Consider the following 23,541-nt stretch of genomic DNA (forward strand, 5'->3'; position numbering starts at 1 on the left):
TGACCGGTCTCTCCCTTTGCTCCCGTTTATGGACCACATGGACTGACCATCCAGTCCTACTCCATCCAACACCTACGATACTGTTTGGGAAGGGTTACTGCGGGAGGTGGGTGTAGGGTTTTTTGGGGGGAGTGTTTCTGCTTTGTAAGGTTTTAGAGCCAGCAAATGACTTTTTTGAATGTATTAATGTTAAAGCGATCCTGCGTTTAATGAGCAACTGTATTACCTATAGAGTGTGCATAAGACACTTGGGAAATGTATGGCTCTGCTACTGTCATTGTTTGCTATAAAACCTAAACTAATAAAAAGAGGTTTGAGAAATAAACAAATAGAATACATAGAGTTCTGCTATTTCACTGGTGATTCTTTTGCTTTCGAAGTGTACAGAATTCTCAATGCATTTCATGTTGATGTTTCAATCCAGTCAACCTAACTGCATTTCTCCCTAAGGATAAGTAAAGACGCAAAGAATCAAACCAAGAAATTAGACGTTTTATACAAGTTCAGCAAATAACCCCAAATACTGCCACTCAAGTCACCCTTTGGGCCCAAAGGTAGAAGCCAGATAGTAGATGTGAATGTGTGGTAGCGGACCCCAATTTACACAGCGGTCACACTTTAAAAGAAGGACATTACAGGGTTATGGATAATATAAGTGTGATTGCAAATGGCAACTCAAGCTTTACAGAGCTAGCATGCTTTGTATAACAACACACGTAAGCGGCATAACTTCTCCACCGACTTTGTAGTGGGTAACAATGGCAAACCACTCTCGGCGGAGATATGAATAGACACACCCTTCAACTGATTTTTTTTTTTTTAACTGTATTTTATTGATTTTAAGAAAAACAACAAGCCATACAGTGCCTCATATCAGCATTAGACCGGATATACACTAATAGCAGATATGATCGAACAAGACAAAACTTACATACCTATGTGGATTTAAGACAATGATACATGAACCAAGACTTCTACCAATATATCATATAAGGAAACATCACTGCCCACTTCGTTGCCGAAAAAAACAGCAAACACAATTACCCAGCTCTCTGTTCAAACCTCTAACCCAGACCCATCCTCAATGAAATTATCATCGTGAAACATACCCAGCAGTTGGGCCCTTAGCATTATAGCCTCAGATGCCCCCTCATTATTGTGAGAAAGCCAGCCACTGAAATTACACACATCACAAGTATTCTATACACTATCAAAGTGAAAAAAACCTGGCATGCATTTTTAAAGTATGCAGAATACTTGACCCTATATGGTAGGCACACTTGCTATTTTGTTAGACTAGTACTAACTCTTTGTGGCATGCTTTATCTTTGTTATCATTAACTAACAAAATAGTAGGTGCGTCTAACATGTAGGGTCAAATAATCTGCATACTTTAAATACAAATTTTAAAAAAGCTGGCCACATTTTTGGCTTTGATAGTGCGTACAACACTTAAGCGGTAGACATGTAGTCGCTGACTGCAATAGTGGTCGAGGAGGTCTGATCCCGCATGGACAGAAAAAAATCTAGGAGTCACCATCCTTCCATTCAGGCACTACAGGGCAGGCCATTAGGTAGCATAGATATTTACAAGGTATTGGAGTGGGGAGGATGCTTTTTGTCAGACACCTCAGGCATGTGATGCAAGATTGCACATGTTGCAGAGTAAGCTCTCTACAATAGTAGGTAGAGGTGTCACGCCATTAGGTACCCTTCTCTCAGATACTGATAATCAGTAAGGATAAACAAAGAAGAGTGGCGCTCTAGAAAAAGACTGCTATCATGTTTCTGGTCAAACCATAACTCCATGGCATGTTTTTGATTCTGGCGTTAACGACCATTGCGGACCCCTGAAATCTGTCAAACAAGTTTAAAAAAAAAAATTATATAGTTTCACGTTTTTTCACAGATAACAAACGTGCCAGTCTCAATCAAATACAACATAACATGTGATGTCAGAGTGTTGAACTTCAGGTTGTTTTGCCCTTGCACCCATTCTGAATTCCACGGTTACCTTTACAGGGGGGTTTCAGCAACTCCCCGCAATGGGGGCTCACGAGTCAGGGTCACTCTTGCTCAGTCAGTACTTCTTTCTAGTGGGACCACCTACCCACTCATCTTTGCGTTACGATCCTGGGTGTTGGACCCAGTGCCCTTTTAGTGCCATCTATGTGGGGTCCTTCTGCTGTAGATGCCTCGTCCGACCCCATCAAGAGGGGCGGGGACAAAATGTGGCCCTCCAGTGCTTCAGCAGCTGGCACCTCCCCCTCCTCGTCTGCCACGTTGTGTAGCATACTTTTCCACTCCCAAAAATCATCCTCCAGTCGCTCATCCATGCAAACTTCTTTCATACATCTCAATTCCACCCTAGACCATGTCTGAATCATAGGCCTATTATTAGACAACCGATGGAGAGCTACCATACGCTTCGCTAACAGAAGCCCCAGCTGCGCAAATCTATAGTGCACTCTACCTTTCTTAGGGCATGGAATTAGGCCCAGCACACAGTGCTTATGTCACGTCCAAGGCCCCAACCGCTGCCCCCTTCCTGGACCTTACAGCGGAAGCCAGCCATTGGCACCGAACCGCCATACTGCTCCGCGAGATGCGGGACAATTGGAAGGTTGCCGCGGAAACCAGGCAACTACAGCTCCCAGTGGCCCCTATAATGGACGACGCGCGCGCACAGGAAGTGACGCGGCACGATACTCGGGCGGCTACGAAAGTCGGAGCCGGAGAAGGAGCGAGTGCAGATTATTGTCGTATGACCGGAGAACCTGCGGGAGTTTCCATACCGAGTACCCAGAGTACGGTAAGGGTGTCATTGGACACCACCCAGACCCGCGTTATTTAAGCTAAAGGGTGTCATTGGACACCACCCAGACCCGCGTTACTTAAGCAAAACATTTCCCTTGGCTTGCGCTGTATCCTGGAATCCTAGCGCCAGCAGCCATGCCGGGGTTCTGGTGGAATTTGTGACAATCTAGGATAACACTTGGCGTGAGAATACTAACCTTGATTAACAGTACCAGGTGGTATATGGTGCATACCCCCCCATTGATAAGATTGGAGAAAGGACATTCTCCTTCAATTACTTTTGATTATAAACTGCCAGCTTGATTCATATGATGCCAATATGATAATGTATGACGTGTGTGTTTGTCTCGTCATATAGCCGGGGATTGTAGAGTGGTCGCTAAACTGCAACAGAGACCATCCTCCCCAGTAAAGTCTCCACACACACCCTGTTGTGTGGTAACTGTGATACATTTTGGGAGAGTGCATGTAGCATACGGTGTGGATTCGTTTCTTATGTGTTGTTTGTTTACCTACAGTCCCATAAGCTGAGCATTACGCACCAAACTCCATTCAGGAACGGTGGCCCAGAAAAGGCGTTGACAAACGTACTACCTCTTCTTCTGGTAACTGCCAGACGTGGTTCTTTTTCTTTACAGGTAGACTCAGTAGTTTAAAGTGGAGTAAGCCTGTTGGTCATTACGTATATCCGGCAGTCCAGTGTGTTTGACGTAATCTGTGTTTTCTTACAGGTCTCCCTCCCCGCTGTTCCCTTCCTTTCCTTCCCCCGATTGATCCCCTCAACCTTCCGTGCCTTCACGGCATCTCGGAATTGAGGTTATCAATAGGTGGACCCCATTGAGCAACGAACCGATCCGGAGAGGCCTCCGAGGGACCTGACAGCTTAGCTGTTGGTTCAATGAGAATACTTTTGGAGCGTTTTAAGTGACCAATCACACAATAGCAATACTGAGAGAGTTCCCCGAAATTCCATATCATGTGAGTGAACCCTGCCTAAAGCCCCACCATCCCCGCATCTTGGGCACTTTCCCATACGGGTGCAGTATATTTTACCAAATCTGGTGGGGCTAAGTGCGTGTGGTGCAGGACATAAAAATGGGTTAACTTGAATCGCACGCTACTGGACACTTCCTTCACCGGGCACAAGTTTTATTCCATTCAGTATCTACGGTATGTTGGTCTCCCAGCCATCTTGTGCATTGTAGGCAGCCTTTGGTCACTCCTCCGTCAGGGTCCTGTAGATATGGGACACCAGTCTCCCAGAAGACCTAAGTTTCAACATCAACCACAGCGTGCATGTCTACAGAGGCACAGCCAGAATGCCAGCCCACAATTCCCTCACCACCCAGGGCTGCAAATTGTAGGAGTTGTTTCAGGTCTACCACAAAAAACTTCTGTTCCTACTGAAAGGTGACAAGTTATTGTCCTGGTAGAGGCCCCCAAGCAACTCACACCTTCCTTCTCTCCACGTTACCAATGAGAGCTTGCAGCTGAGGCCTGCGACTTGTGATAATCACGCTTTCTCGAGCTTTCTAGAAAATCATGGTATCCCGGAACACCCTCCTTACAGGCTGCCCCACGTCTGAGTGACCTATTGGATCACAAATGTGTAAGAAGTATTATGCAGTGAGCATTCCTTCCATTGGAATGGATGGCAGGTGTGCCCCCTCCAGGACTACCGCAAATGAAGCTTCTCCTAGTTATCCTCCTCTGCGCACCATCTGGCTCCATGTTGCAACTATGCTGCAGATAATACAGCTCGAGGTCCAGGAGGCCCAGATCCCTCATATAGGGTCTAGTTTGAGAACGTTCAGGCCTTCCCTGAGGCCTTCCCTGCCGCACTTACCCGCTCACACCGGTGCCACCAGGAGGCTATCAAGTTCTTTGAATGCTCCTCGGGGAATCAGGCACAGCGAGTTCTGCAAGACATACAGGCATTTTGGGAGCAACACCATCTTTGCCAGGGAGATTCTACCTGCAACTGACAGTGGAAGCGTTTGCCAAATCATCACAGAGACACACAGCCCTGCTATCACCCTTCCATGTTGAAGGAGTATTGTTTCTCCTCAGTATGCGCTACCTGGATCCACAGATATCTAAACGAATCCAACTCCTATCGTATGCCTACCTGTGGCAAGGCCTTGAAAAGACAGCCCACCAGGGGACAAATCAGTGATTTATCCTGATTCACCTGAAGGCCGGGTAATTCGCCAAGTCGCTGCAGCTCCCATAGGAGTGGCACTGAAAGCTACGGCTGTTGTAGGTAAACAAGGGTATTGTCGGGATACAGAGAGACCAGGTGGTCCATTGCTCCACCCATATAGCCCATCTCCCAAGCTCAGCTCATAAGTGGATCGCCAGGGGTTCCACCACCAGTGTCAAACAAGTTAAAACAGTTATGGGTCAACTTGGTGCGTGTGCACTGTCATCAATAAGTGGATTGTCATCATCATCTTTATTCAGCTATGAACAGTCATAAAAATACGTACAAGATATTATTACAAACAGTACCAAATACTCATTAAATCAAAGAAGAATACAATTTATATACAGGAAATAAAAATCAGGCCCATATTTTGAAACCCATATTAAAAAAAAAGACCTAGCAACTAATAAAGGCAAACTGAAGTCCCATACCTCCTCCTTGAAAGCATAGAACATCTGATAAAATTAACTACTGTATGGCATGAGTACAAAGAGCCTGATTATCCAGTCATTGTGAATAATACAGCACATATACTTAACTAAGGAATGCAGCCACATTTTGAATTCACGTTAATAACAATAAACCGCTAAACAAAAATTAAACAAATCAACAAAAGGCATCAAATGACGTGAAAGCTCACTGTACCATCAAAATATGGCCTTTTTTGTGTGATTTTTGAGTGTTCACTTTGAACGTCTCCTATCACGATTTATATGGTAATGGAAAAATGATCTTTTTATACCTTTGGACCAATTTGAAACAAATCTGACAAGCTGAAAGATTACATCCTACATGCTGTGTCTCTTTCTTTGCTGCAAATTGGTCAAGAGGAGTAGCAAAGTTATTGGGACAAAAAAAGACTGCCAATGTAGCGGCATGTTAAACTGTAATCGTTATAAGGGACTCAGCTTAGATTTAAATATGAATGGACGTAACTAGAGGAAATGGAGTTCGGTGGATTACCAAAGGGGTAAACCAGAGCATTGCATATAAACCCTGAAATTCATATAGTTAAGATAGAAGATCTGGTGAGATAGAAGAAGATCTGGTGTTAAACAAAAATTGTATTTATTTTCCTGCATTATTTATGCCAATTTACATGAACCTGACTTCTCTCCTTTGGCAAGAGGGTTTAGCAAGACCAGGGATGTATTTGAAAAGAAATAAGGCAAATTTAAATCATTGGTGGCACTATCAACCAGCTCTCAAAGAACATGGTAGTATTGTGCGTAAGGCACAAAACCTAAAGTGCAAGAAAGTATACAAAAACTTAATGTTCAGTTGCATAAGGTTATTCTTCTCACAAGTAGGTGAGAATAGTGGAAAAGAATAAGGTTTTCAATTTTACTGTCTGAACTTTAATGCTCTGTGGGCGGAGAAAGGTACACGCCTATGCTTGTGAGCAGCTTATCTATTGACAGCAGGTGCTCAATTAGGTTTCTCTCAGGCTTTTGTTATGCTCTCTTAGGAAAAAGTTAACAAAAGGCAAGGGGTGCACCATTATGTCCAGGAGAGGGAGGAACCCAATCCAATGAGATGCTTCACTGTCCAATATTAAAAAAAGAGATGTTCAATACTTTTTCATTCTTTATCACCATCAATGTAAAGTAGATTTGCTCTTGTAAAGGAATGCTGAGAGGCACTAACAAAACTGTTCTCCACATATGTCACTCCCACCAACATTGGAAAATCTAGCTACAGACCACATCAGAAGTCTACAGGTTCATAGACTGTCTTGCTGATTAAGGCCTCAAAGTGGGCGAAGCACCATGCAAAAGGGACTAATTTGGAAAAGGGTTGATCATCATAAAAGGTAGTAGAAACAGTGTTCCGAGCAAACTTCACTATCAAATCCATTGATCGGGACAGAAAGCTAGAAAATTGGAACAATTCAAATCTACCAATGGCCAACTCAGAGCCAGTTACTACTGTCTGGAAGTAACCGGTTCGATCACGGGTTCTGTGCTTAGTACACTTCTTGGCTTCACAGCTGAGAGTGACATATGCACTGGTATTTTCTGGCATTTTGCATGTGTTGAGAAGACCATGAAACCACTAGACGGGTGCCCAAGGGCAGAGCTGCAGGCACACCACCACTCAAAAAGGCATTTCGGAAGGGGAAAGAACATTAGCCGCCCGATGGCATGCCACAGTTTTCCTGTTTTGATTCAAAGTCAAAAACCTTTATTTTGACATGCGAAGACCTCAATCTACTCAGGTTTAGCTCCTGTAGGTGTGAAGCTCAACTGTGTGAAGGCATTTTCTCCGTGACTAGTGTAGAATTGATTAGATGGGCTCTCATAGGTATGTGTGTTAGATTATGATGGAGCAGTTGTTGGCTATCTGACTTATGGTGAACACTCCTAGGACTTTTCATTGTGAAGAGAGCAACTCAGAGGAACAGTCTGTTAACCATGAGAATGAGTTGTCAAAAGTAATTTGTCTTCTGCACATGGAAGAAAGGCACTAACGACACCACTGCAGGTAAAACCACTATTGAGTAGTTACATCATTGGCTATCACATCTAGCAGACTCACTGATGCAACATGGGCAGCAGCAAGTGCCAGAGAAGAGAGAGAAACAACACAATTGTACACATTTAAATACAAATATGGCTGCACTATGCCATGTGATCATCAAATTTAAATATGCTGCAGGATAACTATTAAGAAACACAAAAACTAAATGGAACATGAGAACACTCTACAGGAACGAATAAAGAGTAATCTTTAAATACGTTTTAAGGGCCAACAGCAATGCAAGCCAGAGTAAGCAACAGCTCACCTTGCATAGTCAATTGGTGTTTTGCCACTCGAATCAGGTGTGCCAGGGTCAGCACCATATACTGCTAATAGTTCTGCTTGTAAAATCTGGCCAGCTTTAGCAGCAACATGAAGTGGGGTGTTCCCCTTCTCCTAAAAAGGATTCATAAAAGAAAACTCTAATTAACAAAATAAACAATTTGGAACTCAAACAGTGATCCTTGCACAATGCTTGATTATTTATCTGCTTGACTAATGTCCAAATTGGTCCCAATAGCTCTTGTAATTGTGCACCCATGTATTTTCCCATCATATATTGGTTTTCAGCAACAATTAACCCTTAAGGAGAAAATGCCATACTGGATAGTAAAAGAAAGCAGTTGCCCAGAGTAAAGGATGCATATCCAAGGTCAGTGGGAGGACTAAATGAGGGCAACCCCGACTGTAGCTTTCAGAACAAAAGTGGAAAGATCCTCCCATATGCATTAATCAACAGTAAATTTCCCAGAGACTCTTCTCCCAGAGATTTGGCTCCTGTTCTACTAACTGTCAATAGGTAATCAGCTGCAAGACAAATGAAAGTTAACTTCTTTGAGAAGCCAGTGGATGCACAGCCTCATGGTACAAGAAGATATGCATATCCAACTCTCTACCTATGGCTTTGTTACCATCGCAAAATTAGGCAAGTAGTACTGGACGCTCGTAATGACATACTTACAACTGTTTTTTCTGGCATCCAAGCCAGTGACTAGTTGCCTACAAAGCAACAGTGGGTACAGAAAAATGTGACTGTTGGATTTGTAAAGCCATTAGTCAATTTTCACCAGACTAAAATTGTTCACACTCGACTCATTCACTCTAGCTTGTAATGAGAAACAGTATTCCACTGCACAATTATTTAAATGTCATCAATATATAATATACATTTTGATACAAAGAAGATCAAACATATTCAAATATTTTACATGTAAATGAAACAGATGTGTCCAAAACACCGGCTTTTGAATGGGCATTTTTGGAGGCTTTAATAATGAATTACAATTATTGGTCTAGCCTGGAGTACAAGGTTTAAAGAAAATGATTGGGCATAGCACTATGGCTTTAGGAATCATATATATAGATTTCTGAAATGGAGGAATGTTTACAAAAGTAACATAACCTGCTGATCAAGGACTCAAATGTATCCTACCAAAACATACATCTACCAGTTTTTTAATTTGTAGTAGTTCCCAACTAAACTATAGAGAAAACAATGCAAAACAAGTCTTTATTTGTTCAAACGCAACCTAACTGGCATTTCCTTACACAGTGAAAATAATTTGCTTGAGCTCCCAATGATAGAAGCCTTAAACAGGTCTCCAGGTTCCCTGTCCTCACACTCGAATGGAGTTGCTGTGAACAAAAAAAAACACAAGATATAAATTAGTCAATCCACTTAATTTCCTGTAATGCACTGTGAATCTAAAATTCAGTTCTAGAGTTTTACAACCACATGGCTAACATAGAATGACATGCCAGTTGCTGTCACAGTAACATAAATGAGACCTGGTTAAAAATATACATACAGAGTTATTGTAGAGAATTAAACATGTACGTTTCTATCATATCCATCACTTAATAAAATTTAACAGTATTTTGTGAGCAGTTGAACACTGGTGGCACGATGGCGTGACAAACATATTTAACAAGTTCGACAAACTAATGTGTCAGCCAGATGGGATGACAATATCTAGGTATATGCACCCTCTAAAGCCGTTTTAGACAAAGACCACAGGGCACTAAATACTACTTAATATTTAACATCCAGACATTTAACCCAAAGGGAAAGCGAACACCACAGGCATTATTTAAGGCGGGATGAGTTTTAAAAAGGCTACTTATTTTTAACAAATGCCCAATAGAACTAGCCAAATCCTCAAGGGGATCACATTAGTTTATGAACTAAGCTGATGATTAAATCCCAAACACTTTACAAATGTTTCTTTGGTGCCAAGCAATAAACTGTGGGGACAAAATATTTTGAAACTGATGCTAAAATTCAAAGGCATAGGCCACCATTTTAACTCCCTTAATGGGTGGAGCAGTAAATGTTTTACTTCACATTCCAAAGAAGTGTTTATGGTGTAACAATAAAACCATGTTATTTCAAGGTCTTCTTCTTTATGGATCTTTTGGCCAAAAGACTGAGTAGAAAAAGAGCGTGTTTCATTCAGAGCCCACTTTCTCGTCCTGTCTTCTTGGCTCCTCCCTTGGAGTTAAAGCATCAAAACATACAGTGTCAATGCCACCCTCTGTATTTTGGAGAGAAATCAGGCAAATTATTTTTTATTTATAAAAGATATATTTTTCTCAGGGGATGGCTAAGGCATAAAGTCTCCTATCATTTTCCCCAGTTTGAGGACATGGGACTAGCCCTATACCTTGTAGGTTCTCTGGCCTATTCCGCAGTCTTCTATCAGTGTCATCTGACTGGTATGGAGTGTTGGAAGACCTAGGGCTAATCCTACATTTGTGTTTCCAATTCTTGCAGCTGTATTTATTTGGGGGTCGGAATGCTAGAAGGCACTTTAAATTTTCCCAGACTTAAATTACTCAAACGTTGGGCTTTTGCAACTATGTATGCCAGGAGTCTGGAATTGTTTGTGCTATGGGAGTGGTCACAGATTACTTTTAGGCATTTTTGTAGCTTAATTTAGGATGTAGGCTTATGCATGGTCTGACGCTCACATTTTCCACCAGACGTTCACTGAGCCCATCTCCTATTGCTGTATATCATGCTACTGTGTGCAACTTGGGATGCCTGCTCATTCATTGTTCCTCAATTTTTGTGCCTTTTTTCCAAAGGGTCTTCTTGGTTCCTGTGTGTGACAGGCACCATGAGGAGGCCACACGATTTGAGGACTGGTACATTTCCATTACTTCATACAGGCCTATCTTCGTGGTAAACCTCTTGGTGGATGGGTTATTAAATAGCTAACAGCCAGACCCAACAAAGTACAAACTCTTAGGATGCAGGATAGACATAGAATCTGTAAGGAACCTTTTCTGCTGCTTTGTGGACTTCCAGGTCGCCTTCGACCTAGTTGACCGGCAATGTTTATGGGAGACCCTGGAAAAATAGAACATCCCCAAAGGCCTGCTGTGCATTATCCAAGAGCTGCATAGCGGGAATTGGGCGCAGGTAATTAAGGACACGGCCGGGTCTTTGATACTAAAGATAGCTATTGAAAACGGACTGAGACAAGGCTGTGTGTTGGCACCTTTACTATTTGCCAAATACTTAGCAGATCTACCCGCAGCTCTAGAGGTGGAGAGAAGTGCCAGTCTGAAAATGAATAGCAGACACTTATCGTGCTTATTGTACGCAGATGACCTTGTGATTTTCAATTAGACCGAGATAGGGCTTCAAAGAAAGCTCAATGCTTTTAAGGATTACTGTGTCTCAAAGCATTTAACAGTAAACCTAGATAAAACTAAAATGTTATGCTCTGGGAAAAGAGCCCCAAGGAGCAGATGGTTCCTAGGGACATTGAAGCTCGAAATAGTTACGGAATATAAGTACCTAGGGGACTTGTTCGATAGTTCCTTAAAGTGGCATACACACATAGAAGCCCAAAAAGCCAAGGAGGCCCCAAAAAGGCCCTTACATCGGTATATGGCTTGAAAAAACTTAACCGGGACTATGGGGAGATGTCACATAGATCATTAATAAAGGTATATAGTGTGATGATACACACCCCCCCCCCCCCCCAAGTATTATACGGTGGAGAAGTGCTTTACTTAAGTGGTAAACAGGGGTGGGAACTCGAAGAAGGGAAGTGCCTAAAAATATTGCTGTCGCTACCAGGATCAGCAATGATCCAAGCCATTAGAGCGGAGTTAGGTATAACATCATGGTGCATACAAGCTCAAATGGCACTATTAAGATTCTGGAAGCGTCAGAACCCAGGGGATGTACAAAAGGTTTCACAATGGTGTAGAAACGAAATTCAGCTTAGTAGCCTAAAATGGGCCAGAGAGTCAAGAAAGCAATTGTACAAGGTGTGTGAGAATTTGATAGTGAGAATCTGCCCACACTCACTCCAGGTAGAAACAAATGAAAGCACACCAAGGACAGGTCGCAGCCAGGAGGGTTGATGCCGAATACTTGAGCAAGAAAAAATCAGTATCAGAGTATGGCTTGGCAGAATGAGGACTGGTACCCGTACCTGGATACGCTACCTAATTATTGGCTCAGGTGCGAAATCATAAGAATAAGAATTGGAATAAACCCTTGGAGAATGAATGATAAAATATGGTTAGCAATGACGCAGTCCGATGCTAATTGCAGATGTATGCTTGGGAATAAATGAGATATCCCACATATATTTATTGACTGTAGAACTGTTTTAGCACAGCGGAAACTTTGTTCTGCAGCCTGTGTTTTTAAAGTATTGTACACATTCAAGGGCCCAAGCTATAGAGCTGCTTACTGGTATGCCTAACCTGGATATAGCTATTGCTATTGGTACATATATGAAGGCGGTGAAAAGCTGTTTTATGGAAAATGATACTGTGAATTAAGTTATGAACTGAACGTGCCCTTTAGTAAAATCAAAGTATGGATATTAATCACAGGGGTTTATTTATAGGCAGGAAGCATTTTTACAATTGATTTTGTTTTAGGGATATACTGAAATATGTATACTATGGATAACTTTTGATGAAGGCTAAATGTATGCGATATTGAGGCGCTTTATGGAAATAAGGCATCGACTGTTTAGAAACACTGTAGGTATTTTTATGATTTTTATACCATTTTATGATAATATTTTTAACATGATTTTATGCTGTTTAAAGACCATTGGTCTAAATAAACGTTGCCATTTGACTAGACTTGACATAGAATCTGTAGACCGCATTGAAGGCTATGAATCAGAAGAAGAAGATATTCATGATTCTGACGAGTATTTGAAAAATGTACTGCACTGAAGTCGTTAGAATCGAAAAAAGAAAAAAGGTTGGTCACTCAAATTTCTGTTTCATGTGAGGAAGCTGGAAATTGTTTAATCAATGCACCTTGTGTCTTCTTCTATTTTATTATGTGAACGTTATAAAAGCAACAAACTTTGAGCTGAGATTTGTATTGTTAAAAATGGCCCAACACAGAAGAGTAGATCTAGCCATGATTGCTTATGCGTCCATCAGAATACAAATTCAAGTAAAGGATGCAAACATATTGATATCTAATAATATGCAATCATGATTTTAAGTACTGTTTTCCATTTTATATTCTTCACTTTTTAGGTACCTTTATAGAATAAATAGTAAAGAGCAATTTCAGAATAAGATAACTGAAAAGGCACCAGCCACATGTCTTGACTGCTGTAAAGATGGCAGTACTATTATCGGACAAAGAATTAATATGAGAAGGCAGATTACAAATTTAGAAAAAAAACAGTAAGAACTATAGGTCACTTTGTAGAACATGGCATGAGTCTCACTGACGGAAGGATTGGATGATCCTTGAAGACATGGTCTTTTTGCATCGGAAAAGGTAATTTTTTGTCACTTCTTTCGTAGTTAATATTCATAGGGCTTAAATTTTATTCTCACTCAAAGTGATCTTACAAAAAATAGTTTTAAAACAATATTGTCTACCTACGCTAGGGCACTAAACTTAGCCTTGTTTCCTGCACCTGCAAACAATTTTTAAAGCAGAATTGGGGTAGTGTTTATGCTCATTTTTGCTCCAGGGGCTAGACAGGTCCTAGACTTTTTCTATTTTTTTGATTTATTACTATAGACTGAAAACTGAGATAAAGGGTTGGGCAGTGGTTGCGAGAAGTGTTTTTTATTCAAGGTTTTCAGTAATGTTAGCACATTACAACCACAAATTGTATGAAACGAGCTTTAAGGGCAGTGGCACTAGGAATACATCAAAACACACACTACCAGAGCTACCCAAACAAGAGAAAGGAATGCTCCAGAACAAAGAAAATAAATAAATGTCAAATTCCAACTTAAAGCGTATACACAGTCCTCGTAATGTAAAGGCCAAATAACAGAGCACTAGGGACGAAGATAAATCTAAAGTTTCCACTAGACTTCATTAACCCAGGTCATTCAGGACCCAATATGCGGACTTTCAGCTTTTGTAGATGCATTAAAAAAAAGCGGTATATCTAATTCTTCTATCCTATATATTGTGGAAGCATCCACTCAGTGTGTGTCAACTTTACATGATGAAAAAACATACCTAGTGCAAACCAATATAGTGAACCTGGACTTAACTGCTCCCTCCGACCTTAGCCAATGCTCAGCTCTGCAGAAAGGTTTCTCAAACTTATGTAGATATGGCCAGGAGAGCCAACACAAAGAGGAGCTCAAAATCTGACAAGCCAATGTGGTGTTCATTGAATTGGTTCATATAGATACCCAAGTGTTGAATAAGGAGTGATTATTGCTGATAATAACCAAGAAGATTTACTTTAATACCCACATTTTTAGAAAGGCAGAAACGTGGTTGAGGATTTTTGGACATTTTCTACTGTCACCAGGTTCAATAAAGCTTGCTGGACTCAAATGCAAAGTACAGGAGCAGATAACTGGTATTTATTTGTTTGTCTTCACTACAACTTGTTTTTTCAGAAGCCATTTTAGATGTTTTGTCAGAGGTAATAGTTGCACTTCTGTGGTTGAGGAGTTGAATTTATGCATATATTTGAGAGTGACTTGTAAAGCCCTCCCTTTCAACAAAAAGGGCAGGTTGAGCTTTAGCTGAGGGAGCGCCATGTCCCTGTGCCACCCAGCTTCTTCACCCTCTGCAGGGCTCCCACTGCAGTCTCCTTTTCCTATCTTGCTGCCACTCCCATAGGCACCCTCCTGCTACTGGGGCACCAGGAAGTTTACCCTTCTCTCAGCACTAGACGTTTTGGTCTAATACTGAGGGGGGCCGTCAGGGTACTCTCTCTGCAGGATGACACCATATAAACCAGGGCAGGCCTCCAGACAGCCCAATTATTGACCAGCAATGGGTACAAACGCTCCCTATTCGGTCTAAGCAATGCCCTGTACACATCCTCAACACTCTAGTCCCAAACAAACTGGGAAGGCTGGGCTGGTAGAAAGTCAAAAGATAAGTCCTTGGTGAGTCTGTAAGGGGGTTGCTGAAAATGAGGCAGACCTTTATGATCCACTGGGCAGCAGACTCAGCCCAGAACACATTCCTTTACTTGGTGTACCTTGCTCTTCACAGCTACCACACATGGCTGGGAGAGGACATATATTAGATACAGTGAGAATTGCTCCGCCTTGAGATTCACAGTCAAGGGCACATTTAGACTGAGTTCCTGTTTGGGTGAGGAAACAAACTCAGATCCAGGCGCCAAAGTAAATGCATATTGGTCAGCCTTTTTATATGACAGGGAATTGTCACAGGTCATGTAATTATGACTGACACTCCATACTGGTAGGAGTAAGACACAATTCTGTATTATACCAATAGGAAGCAGGGTGTTCCCTAAAATGCTCATGATGTTCCTTGGTCGGACTACACACTCAACATGCTGTTACCACTATAAAGTATGTAGATGTGATAAAGGAGTCCTCTGACAGAATTACTGGTTGCCAAGATAGGAGGACCTAGAGTAGGATGCCAGGCAAGAGGGAAGTGGCAATCTACTCCTGGATGAGACAATGGCCTTAATTAATATAAATTATTTTGCCCCCTTCATCTTCACCTGAGGTCATGCAGTAGGAATGACATAACCCCAACGCCCCAAGTCCTCTCACCTAAAGTCATGCCTCATTTTCCTTTTTCCTTCACTGCTAAATTGAATATCTACCAGCAACCCTTTGCCTGATTAACAAAGCCAGCCTTAAAGCAGATTACTGGGGTTTTACTGAGACTGAACTTTTAACAAATTGTAAAGAATCCCTTTCGGCTGCTTTTACTGATTTTAAACTGGCACCGTCTTTTGAGGACAACATAGACAAAACTGTACCTCCTTTGGCAAGGAAACTATACCTTTAGGTTGGCTACCTGTAAAATCCTATATGGCAAAATGGCGTAAAACAGGAGTCAGGGTAGTTGATAACTGTACCTGCTGCCAAGGGCAACCAGAGTCAATCAAGCACATTTTATTTTTCTGCCCCTTGTATAGTCAGTCTCGAAAGAAATGGATAGCCCCACTTTGGAGGAACTTGGGAGCAAGTAAGTACAAGGAAGCCGACAGAATAATGCAGTCAGATACATCTCATGCTATTGTATTCTGTATAGTCAAGTTTCTAATGGCAATGTGGATTAGACGTGCCAAGTGCTCTCTTGTTAGTACCTATGCTGTTATCTCACTGTAGGGCTTGGCCAAATTTTATTGTGTAACTTGAATTCTTTTCTGTGGACCACTCATTTTTATTACTTTTTAAAATATCCATGGATTTTTAGGCTGTTTTTAAAATATTTCTTATGACGATTCCTTGGTCCTCTTAAGACATTTTTCTTTTACTGTACCGGTGTGCTGCTATTTGAACGGACTGTGTCTGTGCTCTACATATGTTTATGTTTTTACTGAGTTTGTAAGTGATTGTTTTACGTTGTACTTTTATGATCCACAGTGATCAAAATAAAGTCTTTTGAATGAATAAATATGTACCAAACCACAGTAAAAAGCACTTGTTTCCAAGCATTGAACATGTTACTCTAGACAGTCAAAATTTCATATTGGCTACCTCAATAAGGGGATATTCCGTTTTAAGCTTTCAAAAGTCCTCAAGAAACAATGTGTTGATAAAACAGTAGCTTTACCTTACTAAGATCTTTGGAAGTAACACTATCATCATCACGACATGGTAAACGATGGACAAATGCCAACATCTGGTACTTGGCTCTGATGAATTCTGCTTTATTTGGGCTGATGGAAAGAAATAAAAGCAAAACAAAGTTCACAGCCATGTACTATGCACACGTGTCTACTTTCATGGGGAGAGAAATGCCCTTCACAAATAAGGTTGGTTAATACAGACCAACATAGAAGGTAATCTGGTGGATTACTGCCCCTTATTCAGCTAAATATTGTATACAAATAGATGTTCTTTTCTCACCACCGCAATTGTCAAATCACACAAACTAGATGAAAGGTGTTCAGAGGAGATTGTAAACCATCCAGCAGAAATGAAAATAAAGGGAAAAAACGCTGAACTCAAGAAAATATAAATGGTCATTAAACAAGAAAGTGTGTTAATACATTTTGCTAATACAAGAGTGGGCATGTGCTTCAACTCTCTGGAAACATTTTCAAGCTTAAGTGCAAGTTACAGCTCACTATTTAAAACCAAGTGCAAGTAGGAGTTCAGTTGTCCACCAGTTAACCTCCAGACCAATTTCCCCAACAGAATCATGGAAACTGTAGTTTCCACATCAAATGAAGTGTTTCAAACTTAATGTGAAAAGATGGTGACTATCAGGTAAAGTGACTGAAGTGACACATGCATTACAATTTGGCACACCACATAGGCATGATTGTTTACAAAAATCCTGGTGGCCAATAATGGGTAACCATATCAAACCAAAAATAACACTACTTACAAAAAAATCCAGGTGTTTCTATAATGCTAATTTTAGGTTTTGACAGAAAGCTGTTGTGGTTTGACAGCAAACTCCAGAAACCCCTAAATTCTGAAGGTAATCCAAAGTGGTTGATACTAAAGAGCAAGCGGGCTTAAAAAAGCAAGCATTCTCAAAGCATACAGGCTTACAAAATGACGCAAATGCCACTTTGTTTACATTTACCAATCCAAACTGGATTGCTAAATTAAAAAAACAAAGTAATTCGAGAGCACTTTTTGGGCATATTTTTTTTTTTAATGAATTTAAAAAAAAATAGAAAAGCAGGGGAATACCGACAAGCGGGTGGAGGCTAGAAACAACAGGGAATGGGCAGGGAAAAGACAAAAAAGGGAAATTGTACCATAGAGGAAGCCTTCAACAAATTTAACAGAGTGCTGTAGAGGGAGAAAAGCACACAGGTGAGAGAAAGCTACACCGAGAGAGAGAAGTGCATGAATGAGAGAGAACAACACAAAGCATGAGAGAGACGCACATGAGGGAGACAAGTGGAAAATAGATGCACTCTTATAGAGTGCTAAAGCAAAGAAAAAAGTGGTTCCTTAAAAACGAGCAGTGGAAGGACATAAGTAAAGAGGCCTTAGGGAAGGGACAAACACATGATGGATAAGGCCGTCGAATATGAAGCAAGCAAATGAAAGGGACTATAAAGCCAACCAATGGAAAGGTTTTATCATTATAAATTCTTGGTAAACTGACAATAGGGTTTCGTCAATCTGGTAGGCTCAAACAAAAAATCAGGCGCAAGAAAGACAAATAAATGATAGTGGTACATTTTCACAAAATACTTTCAAAATAGAGAGGCGTGTAAGGTTCCTAATGTAGAATATCACCTTTGCAAGTGCCTAGTTTGGATAGTCCTTTTATTATAAACACATAACACAGTAGCGTAAAATGTCATATTGGCCTGTATAGAGAGCAAAAAAAGGATGCAGCTGACCATTAATGAGGGGCCTATGCTTACCAGCTAGAACTCAAAGACAGGTTGGTGCATTGCGATTTTGAAAAATGAGAGAAAAGCACATTACTGAATGACAACTAAGTTTTTGGCAAATGCGACAGGGGGGGCGTGGCTTGCCGTGCAGCGAAATGGCCGCTCTGTGAGCGAGCTCCGCCGGCCGGAAAGAAATCCTGTTGATATCCTGCACTTCAGGGTGAGCGTGCGCTGCCCAGGCCAGCTGGCACGGTGCCGAGAACGGTGGTGAATCGGCGGTGGCGAGCTGAGCCCGCCGGAGGCAGATTTGGCGGAGATTGAGGTCCGCGAGTCCGGCAGGCGTCCTGACATGAGGTGCATCCTGGTAGCCAACTCAGGGTGAGCTGTAACTGGAGACCGGGGCGGACGCAGCGGAGCAGGCCGACTTGGTAGCGGTGTGGGATCGCGGCGGAGTCCCTGCCTGGCCGGAACCTGCGACTGTGTGCTGGTGAGTCGGAGCGGGCCCGGAGCGGGTGCCGGAGGAAGTGGCGGTGATCACGAGACCTGAGAGGCGGTCAGAGATCGGCGCGCTACCTGGTGTAGCGTGTAGTGCAAACTGTGGTACCGGTCGCCTGAGGCCTGAACGGCGCGACTACGACACCCGGGTGTGCCGTACAGGGAGTCTGTTGCCGCTTTGGATGCTGCCCAGGGCCTGATGATCCTGTGTTGCGGCCTATTGTATTGGGCGGTGCTGTTGCGAGGCCCTGGAGAAACCACGTGGAGACAAGCTGACACCGCCGCGACTCCGAGGATGGCGGGGAGTGCCTGGCTCTACTGGGAGCCTAGAGAGTCAAGCCGGTGAGACGTACGCAGAGGGGCTGGTGGCGCTGGGCCGGCTGGCCTGGAGCAGAGACCGGGGTGAGTGAGGGAGTCGGGAGACCCCATATCGGCGAAAGGAGAGTGGATGCTGCTGTGGGCTGCACTGGTAGTAGGAGGCCATTGGTGGTGTGCATTACGCTGCCCTCTCTCCCCCATCCTCCCCCCCCCCCTCCCCGGTGCCCCGTGGGGGTGTGGAGGGCCGCTGCCCGGTCTTGGGCTGTGGGCTGGCTCGCCCTGGGCTGTGGCCCCGAGATAGCCTGGAAGCGGAGCTGCGTGGGATGTGGGGGCCTACACACGTGGACCTGTAGCTGGAGTGAGGGGGCACGGCTGTTGCCTGGTCGCCCGCCTTTCGCAGTGGCAAGGATTTGGAGGTGGTGACGCAAGGGCGGCCTGGTCTCTGGAGGCGGCTGGTAACTGGGGGTGTTAGCTGGTTGTGCCCCCTCCGCCATGGGTAAGCACGACTCGAGACAGCCGAAGCTAACCTTTGACCACAAACGATCGGCACTGCATGCTGAGGCGGAGCGGGACCCCCAGGAGGATGAGAGGCAGGACTCACCCCCTGTCGATCAAGGTGGAAGATCTACGCACATTGATGCTCGAGATGCGCTCCAACCTCCGCAATAGCGACACTAAGCTAGACAATCTCACGAGCCAGTTGGACTCCGTGAAAACGCAGGTGTCGTCGCATGAGACGCGGCTGGACACGCTTGAGGCTCGTCAATCGGAATTCCATGAATTTCAAGTGGAGACGAAGGACCAGCTCCTACACATGGACAAACTGCTGGGCGTCATTCGCGCAAAGAACGAGGATTTGGAGGCGCGCTCTCGGCGCAACAATCTACGCATTACTGGGGTGCCGGAGACCACCGCCATATCCAAAATGGAAACCTATGTCGCCGACCTTCTCCACGAACTGTTTGACCCTGGCCTCTCGGCGGTATTTGCGGTGGAGAGGGCGCACAGATCGCTGGGTCAGAGGCCCCCGGTCGGCGCACCGCCCCGGCCCATAATTGCTCGACTCCTGAACTATCAAGACAGGGACGTGATCCTTAGACTAGCCAGGGAGAAAGGAACCATCACGCACAAGGGCAACACGCTCTCATTCTACCCTGACTTTACCCCGGCTGTCCAGGCCGCCCGCCGGGAATTCCTGCCGGCCAAACGGCTACTTCTGCAAGTGCAGGTTCCCTATTCGCTACTTTATCCAGCCAAGTTAAAGGTGACCTTTGAGGGATCCGCCCACATCTTCACGGATGTTAAGGAAGCTCTGAAGTTCGCCAAACATGTGGGTCGTAAAACAGGACAGCGACCCAAGGGTGCTGCTGAGAAGGGGCCTGGCGGACTCAGTGACATTGAGTAATTGCGGGGCCCCATGCTGGTATCTTTGTGTAAGGGGCTAATGCTTGTCTGGGGTAAGATTGTTAATCTACTGGGGTGTGTATGGGGGGCGCCCGGAACTCTGGTGTAGCTCACTGCCAACGTAAGTAGAACTCCTGCATTCAGGTTTGGGCGGCTCGCATCCCCTGCAGATCTTCCGGCCACCCTGTTCTTCACGGGGGAGTAGCCGACTTAGCCACACCCCATTGGGAATGTTCCCGTGTCCATTTAAAGGTTTTGTGGGGGTAGGGAGGGGAGGGCTCTTCCACGACCCGGTTGGGGGGTTGGAGTGGGTGGGGGGAGGTTGGCTGGGGTTTTTGTTTAAATGTTCACTGCCAGACTTGATTTTCTGCTCTAGCTATGGTGTCAGGATCGTGCAGGTTGGCTTTCGTCAGTATGTCTATTTGCAATCCATTTGATAAGGGATGGGAATGCCAAGATCTGGGAAAACTTTGAATTGCATCACCTGGAATGTCCGGGGGCTCAATGACCATAGAAAGGCCAGGTTGGTACATGCATATCTGGTGCGGCACTGTGTGGATGTATGCCTGCTGCAGGAAACCCATTTGAATACCGCCCCTGCCCCAAGGCTGCGACACACCAGATGGGGCCATGTTTATTCCGCTATCTACTCCAACTATGCCCGAGGGGTGGCAATATTGATACGTTGTGGGTTAGACTGGCGGGAGGGCTCTGTCCTGTGTGACCCGGAGGGAAGATATGTTCTAGTTCAGGGTATTGTGTGTGGCGTGTCGGTGGTATTTGTAGCCGTGTATGGACCTAACGTTGACTCCCCTGGGTTCTTCCACAAGCTTTGGGGGCAGGTGCGGAACACTGGCTGCGATACAATTATTTGGGGAGGTGATTTTAATGCAGTGATGGATGACAGAGAGGATAGGCAGGGGGCGGCGCGCACGCTGAATCCGATGGCGAGCTCCGCACTACGTGAGATTATGATGGATGGCGCATTGGTGGATGTGTGGCGTGGTCGTCATGGAGGTCTGCGGGACGGCACCGGTATATCGGCCCATGGGGGAGCGTGGTCCCGCTGGGACTTCTGGCTGGTGTCACGGGACGTCGTGTTGTGGACGTCGCAGGTAGAACACATGCCCCGTTCGCTCTCCGATCACGCGCCATGCATGCTAAAGCTGCTGCTCCCGGGCGAATCCCTCCCGGCGTTTTCGTGGCGACTCCCGCCCCACGCATTGCTAGATGAGGCCTTCAGGGAAGAGATACGTACAGATGTTACCGAATATTTCGAGCATAATGTGGGATCGGTGAACACGGTGGCGACCCTGTGGGAGGCCTTTAAGGTCGTCATTAGAGGCCAGTGCACAGCTCGCCAGGCGGGCGTACTAAAGACTATACGGGGCACCCTGGCCACGCTGGAAGCCGACATAAAACAGCTCGAGCGCACTTTCTTTATGGGGGAGGACCCGGAGGTGGCTGGGCTGCTGAAAACTAAATTATTGGAGTACGACGAGGAGGCGATGCGGGAAGTTAAATTCCTAGGGAAATACGCGGAAGCTCGCCGATATGGCAAAGGTGGGAGACCGGGGAAGGTATTGGCTAGTATGACCAGGCCGACGCGACCCGCATCGTATATCCATGAGCTGCGCACGGCTGCGGGCGAACTACTTCACACCAAGAGGGAGATTGTAGGTGTGTTCTCGGAGTTCTACTCCAGACTATATACTTCCACCCAACATGTGAGTCCGGAGGGGCTCACGTCCTTCCTGGATTCCATTGCACTGGCGTGGTTTAATAATAAGCACAGAGAGTATATGGATCTCCCGATAGACGCTGGGGATGTGGCACAGGTCATCAGGAGCTTGCCGCACGATAAGGCGCCGGGACCGGATGGCCTTACGACGGCCTTCTATAAGGCGTATGCGGATGAACTAGCGCCCCGGCTGCTGGCAGTGTACGAGGAGGCCTTAGGAACTGGAGTTTTGCCAGCTACCATGCGCGAAGCGCTGATCATCACAACGCTGAAACCGGATAAGCCCGCAGACGACCTAAACTCATACCGGCCTCTATCTCTGATTAATGTGGATGTAAAGATCCTGGCTAAGCTACTCGCGAACCGGGTGCTGCCGATGATTACCCTACCGGATCAATCAGGATTTATACCGGGTAGAGCGACCGCCCACAATTTGCGCACGATATTTGCTGCACTGCATTATTTACATCCCGAGGTAAAGGCCGCGGTGGTGTTCTTGGACGCCACGAAGGCCTTTGACACCCTTGAATGGCCATACTTATTCCGAATATTGGAGAGGATGGGGTTCAGCGCGCTGCTGCTTCGGAAGATTTGATTGTTGTACACCATGCCCACTGCCAGGGTGCGGGTGAACGGCCTGGTGTCTGACCCATTCGGTATATCGCGATGGACTAGGCAGGGGTGCCCCCTCTCCCCGCTGCTATTTGCCATAGCTATGGAGCCGCTGGCAGCCAGGATCCGTCAACACCACACGGCGAGAGGCATAGGTTTCAGCTCCAGAAGCCTTCTGATCTCCCTATATGCGGACGATGTGACCCTTTACCTCATCAATCCCGCAGACAACCTTGATCCCATGTTGCGGGAATTTGTCCGCTTTGAGGGCCTCGCTGGCATCTCCATCAATTGGTCTAAGTCGGTGCTCTTTCCCCTCACGGACAGCACCGCGGAGGTAACCTCTGAATACCCACTGCGTTGGGAGGCGGAGGAGGTCAAATATTTGGGAATTTGGATCAGCCGGAACACCCAGGAGATTTGAAATCTCAACTTCGGTAGGGCAGTGATGTGGCTCAGAGCAAAGGTGAAACTGTGGGCTTCTTTGCCCCTGTCGTTGACTGGGCGGATTGCGCTAACAAAAATGATAGTGCTGCCCAAATTCCTTTATCTATTTGCTAATATACCTGTGCCACTTACAGCACATTTCTTTGCCACTTTACGGTCCTCTCTGGTGGAGCTGGTATGGGCTGGCGGGCAGGCCAGGG

General features: G+C 44.7%; 1 protein-coding gene across 7 annotated transcripts in view; it reads right to left on the reverse strand.

Moving 5' to 3' along the window:
- GIT2 (GIT ArfGAP 2) overlaps positions 1 to 23,541 on the reverse strand; it is a 668,976-nt gene that overhangs the window by 490,318 nt on the left and 155,117 nt on the right. For all 7 annotated transcript variants that reach the window (XM_085633297.1, XM_085633301.1, XM_085633299.1 and 4 more), the window contains exons 4-6: positions 16,572 to 16,677; positions 9,092 to 9,178; positions 7,809 to 7,939 (exon numbers count right to left, since the gene is read on the reverse strand). In XM_085633297.1, coding sequence (XP_085489423.1) covers positions 7,809 to 7,939; positions 9,092 to 9,178; positions 16,572 to 16,677 — 324 coding nt within the window. The remainder of the gene's footprint in view (positions 1 to 7,808; positions 7,940 to 9,091; positions 9,179 to 16,571; positions 16,678 to 23,541) is intronic.

This window comes from Triturus cristatus, chromosome 11 (assembly GCF_964204655.1).
Source record: "Triturus cristatus chromosome 11, aTriCri1.1, whole genome shotgun sequence".
NCBI classification, from domain to species: domain Eukaryota; kingdom Metazoa; phylum Chordata; class Amphibia; order Caudata; family Salamandridae; genus Triturus; species Triturus cristatus.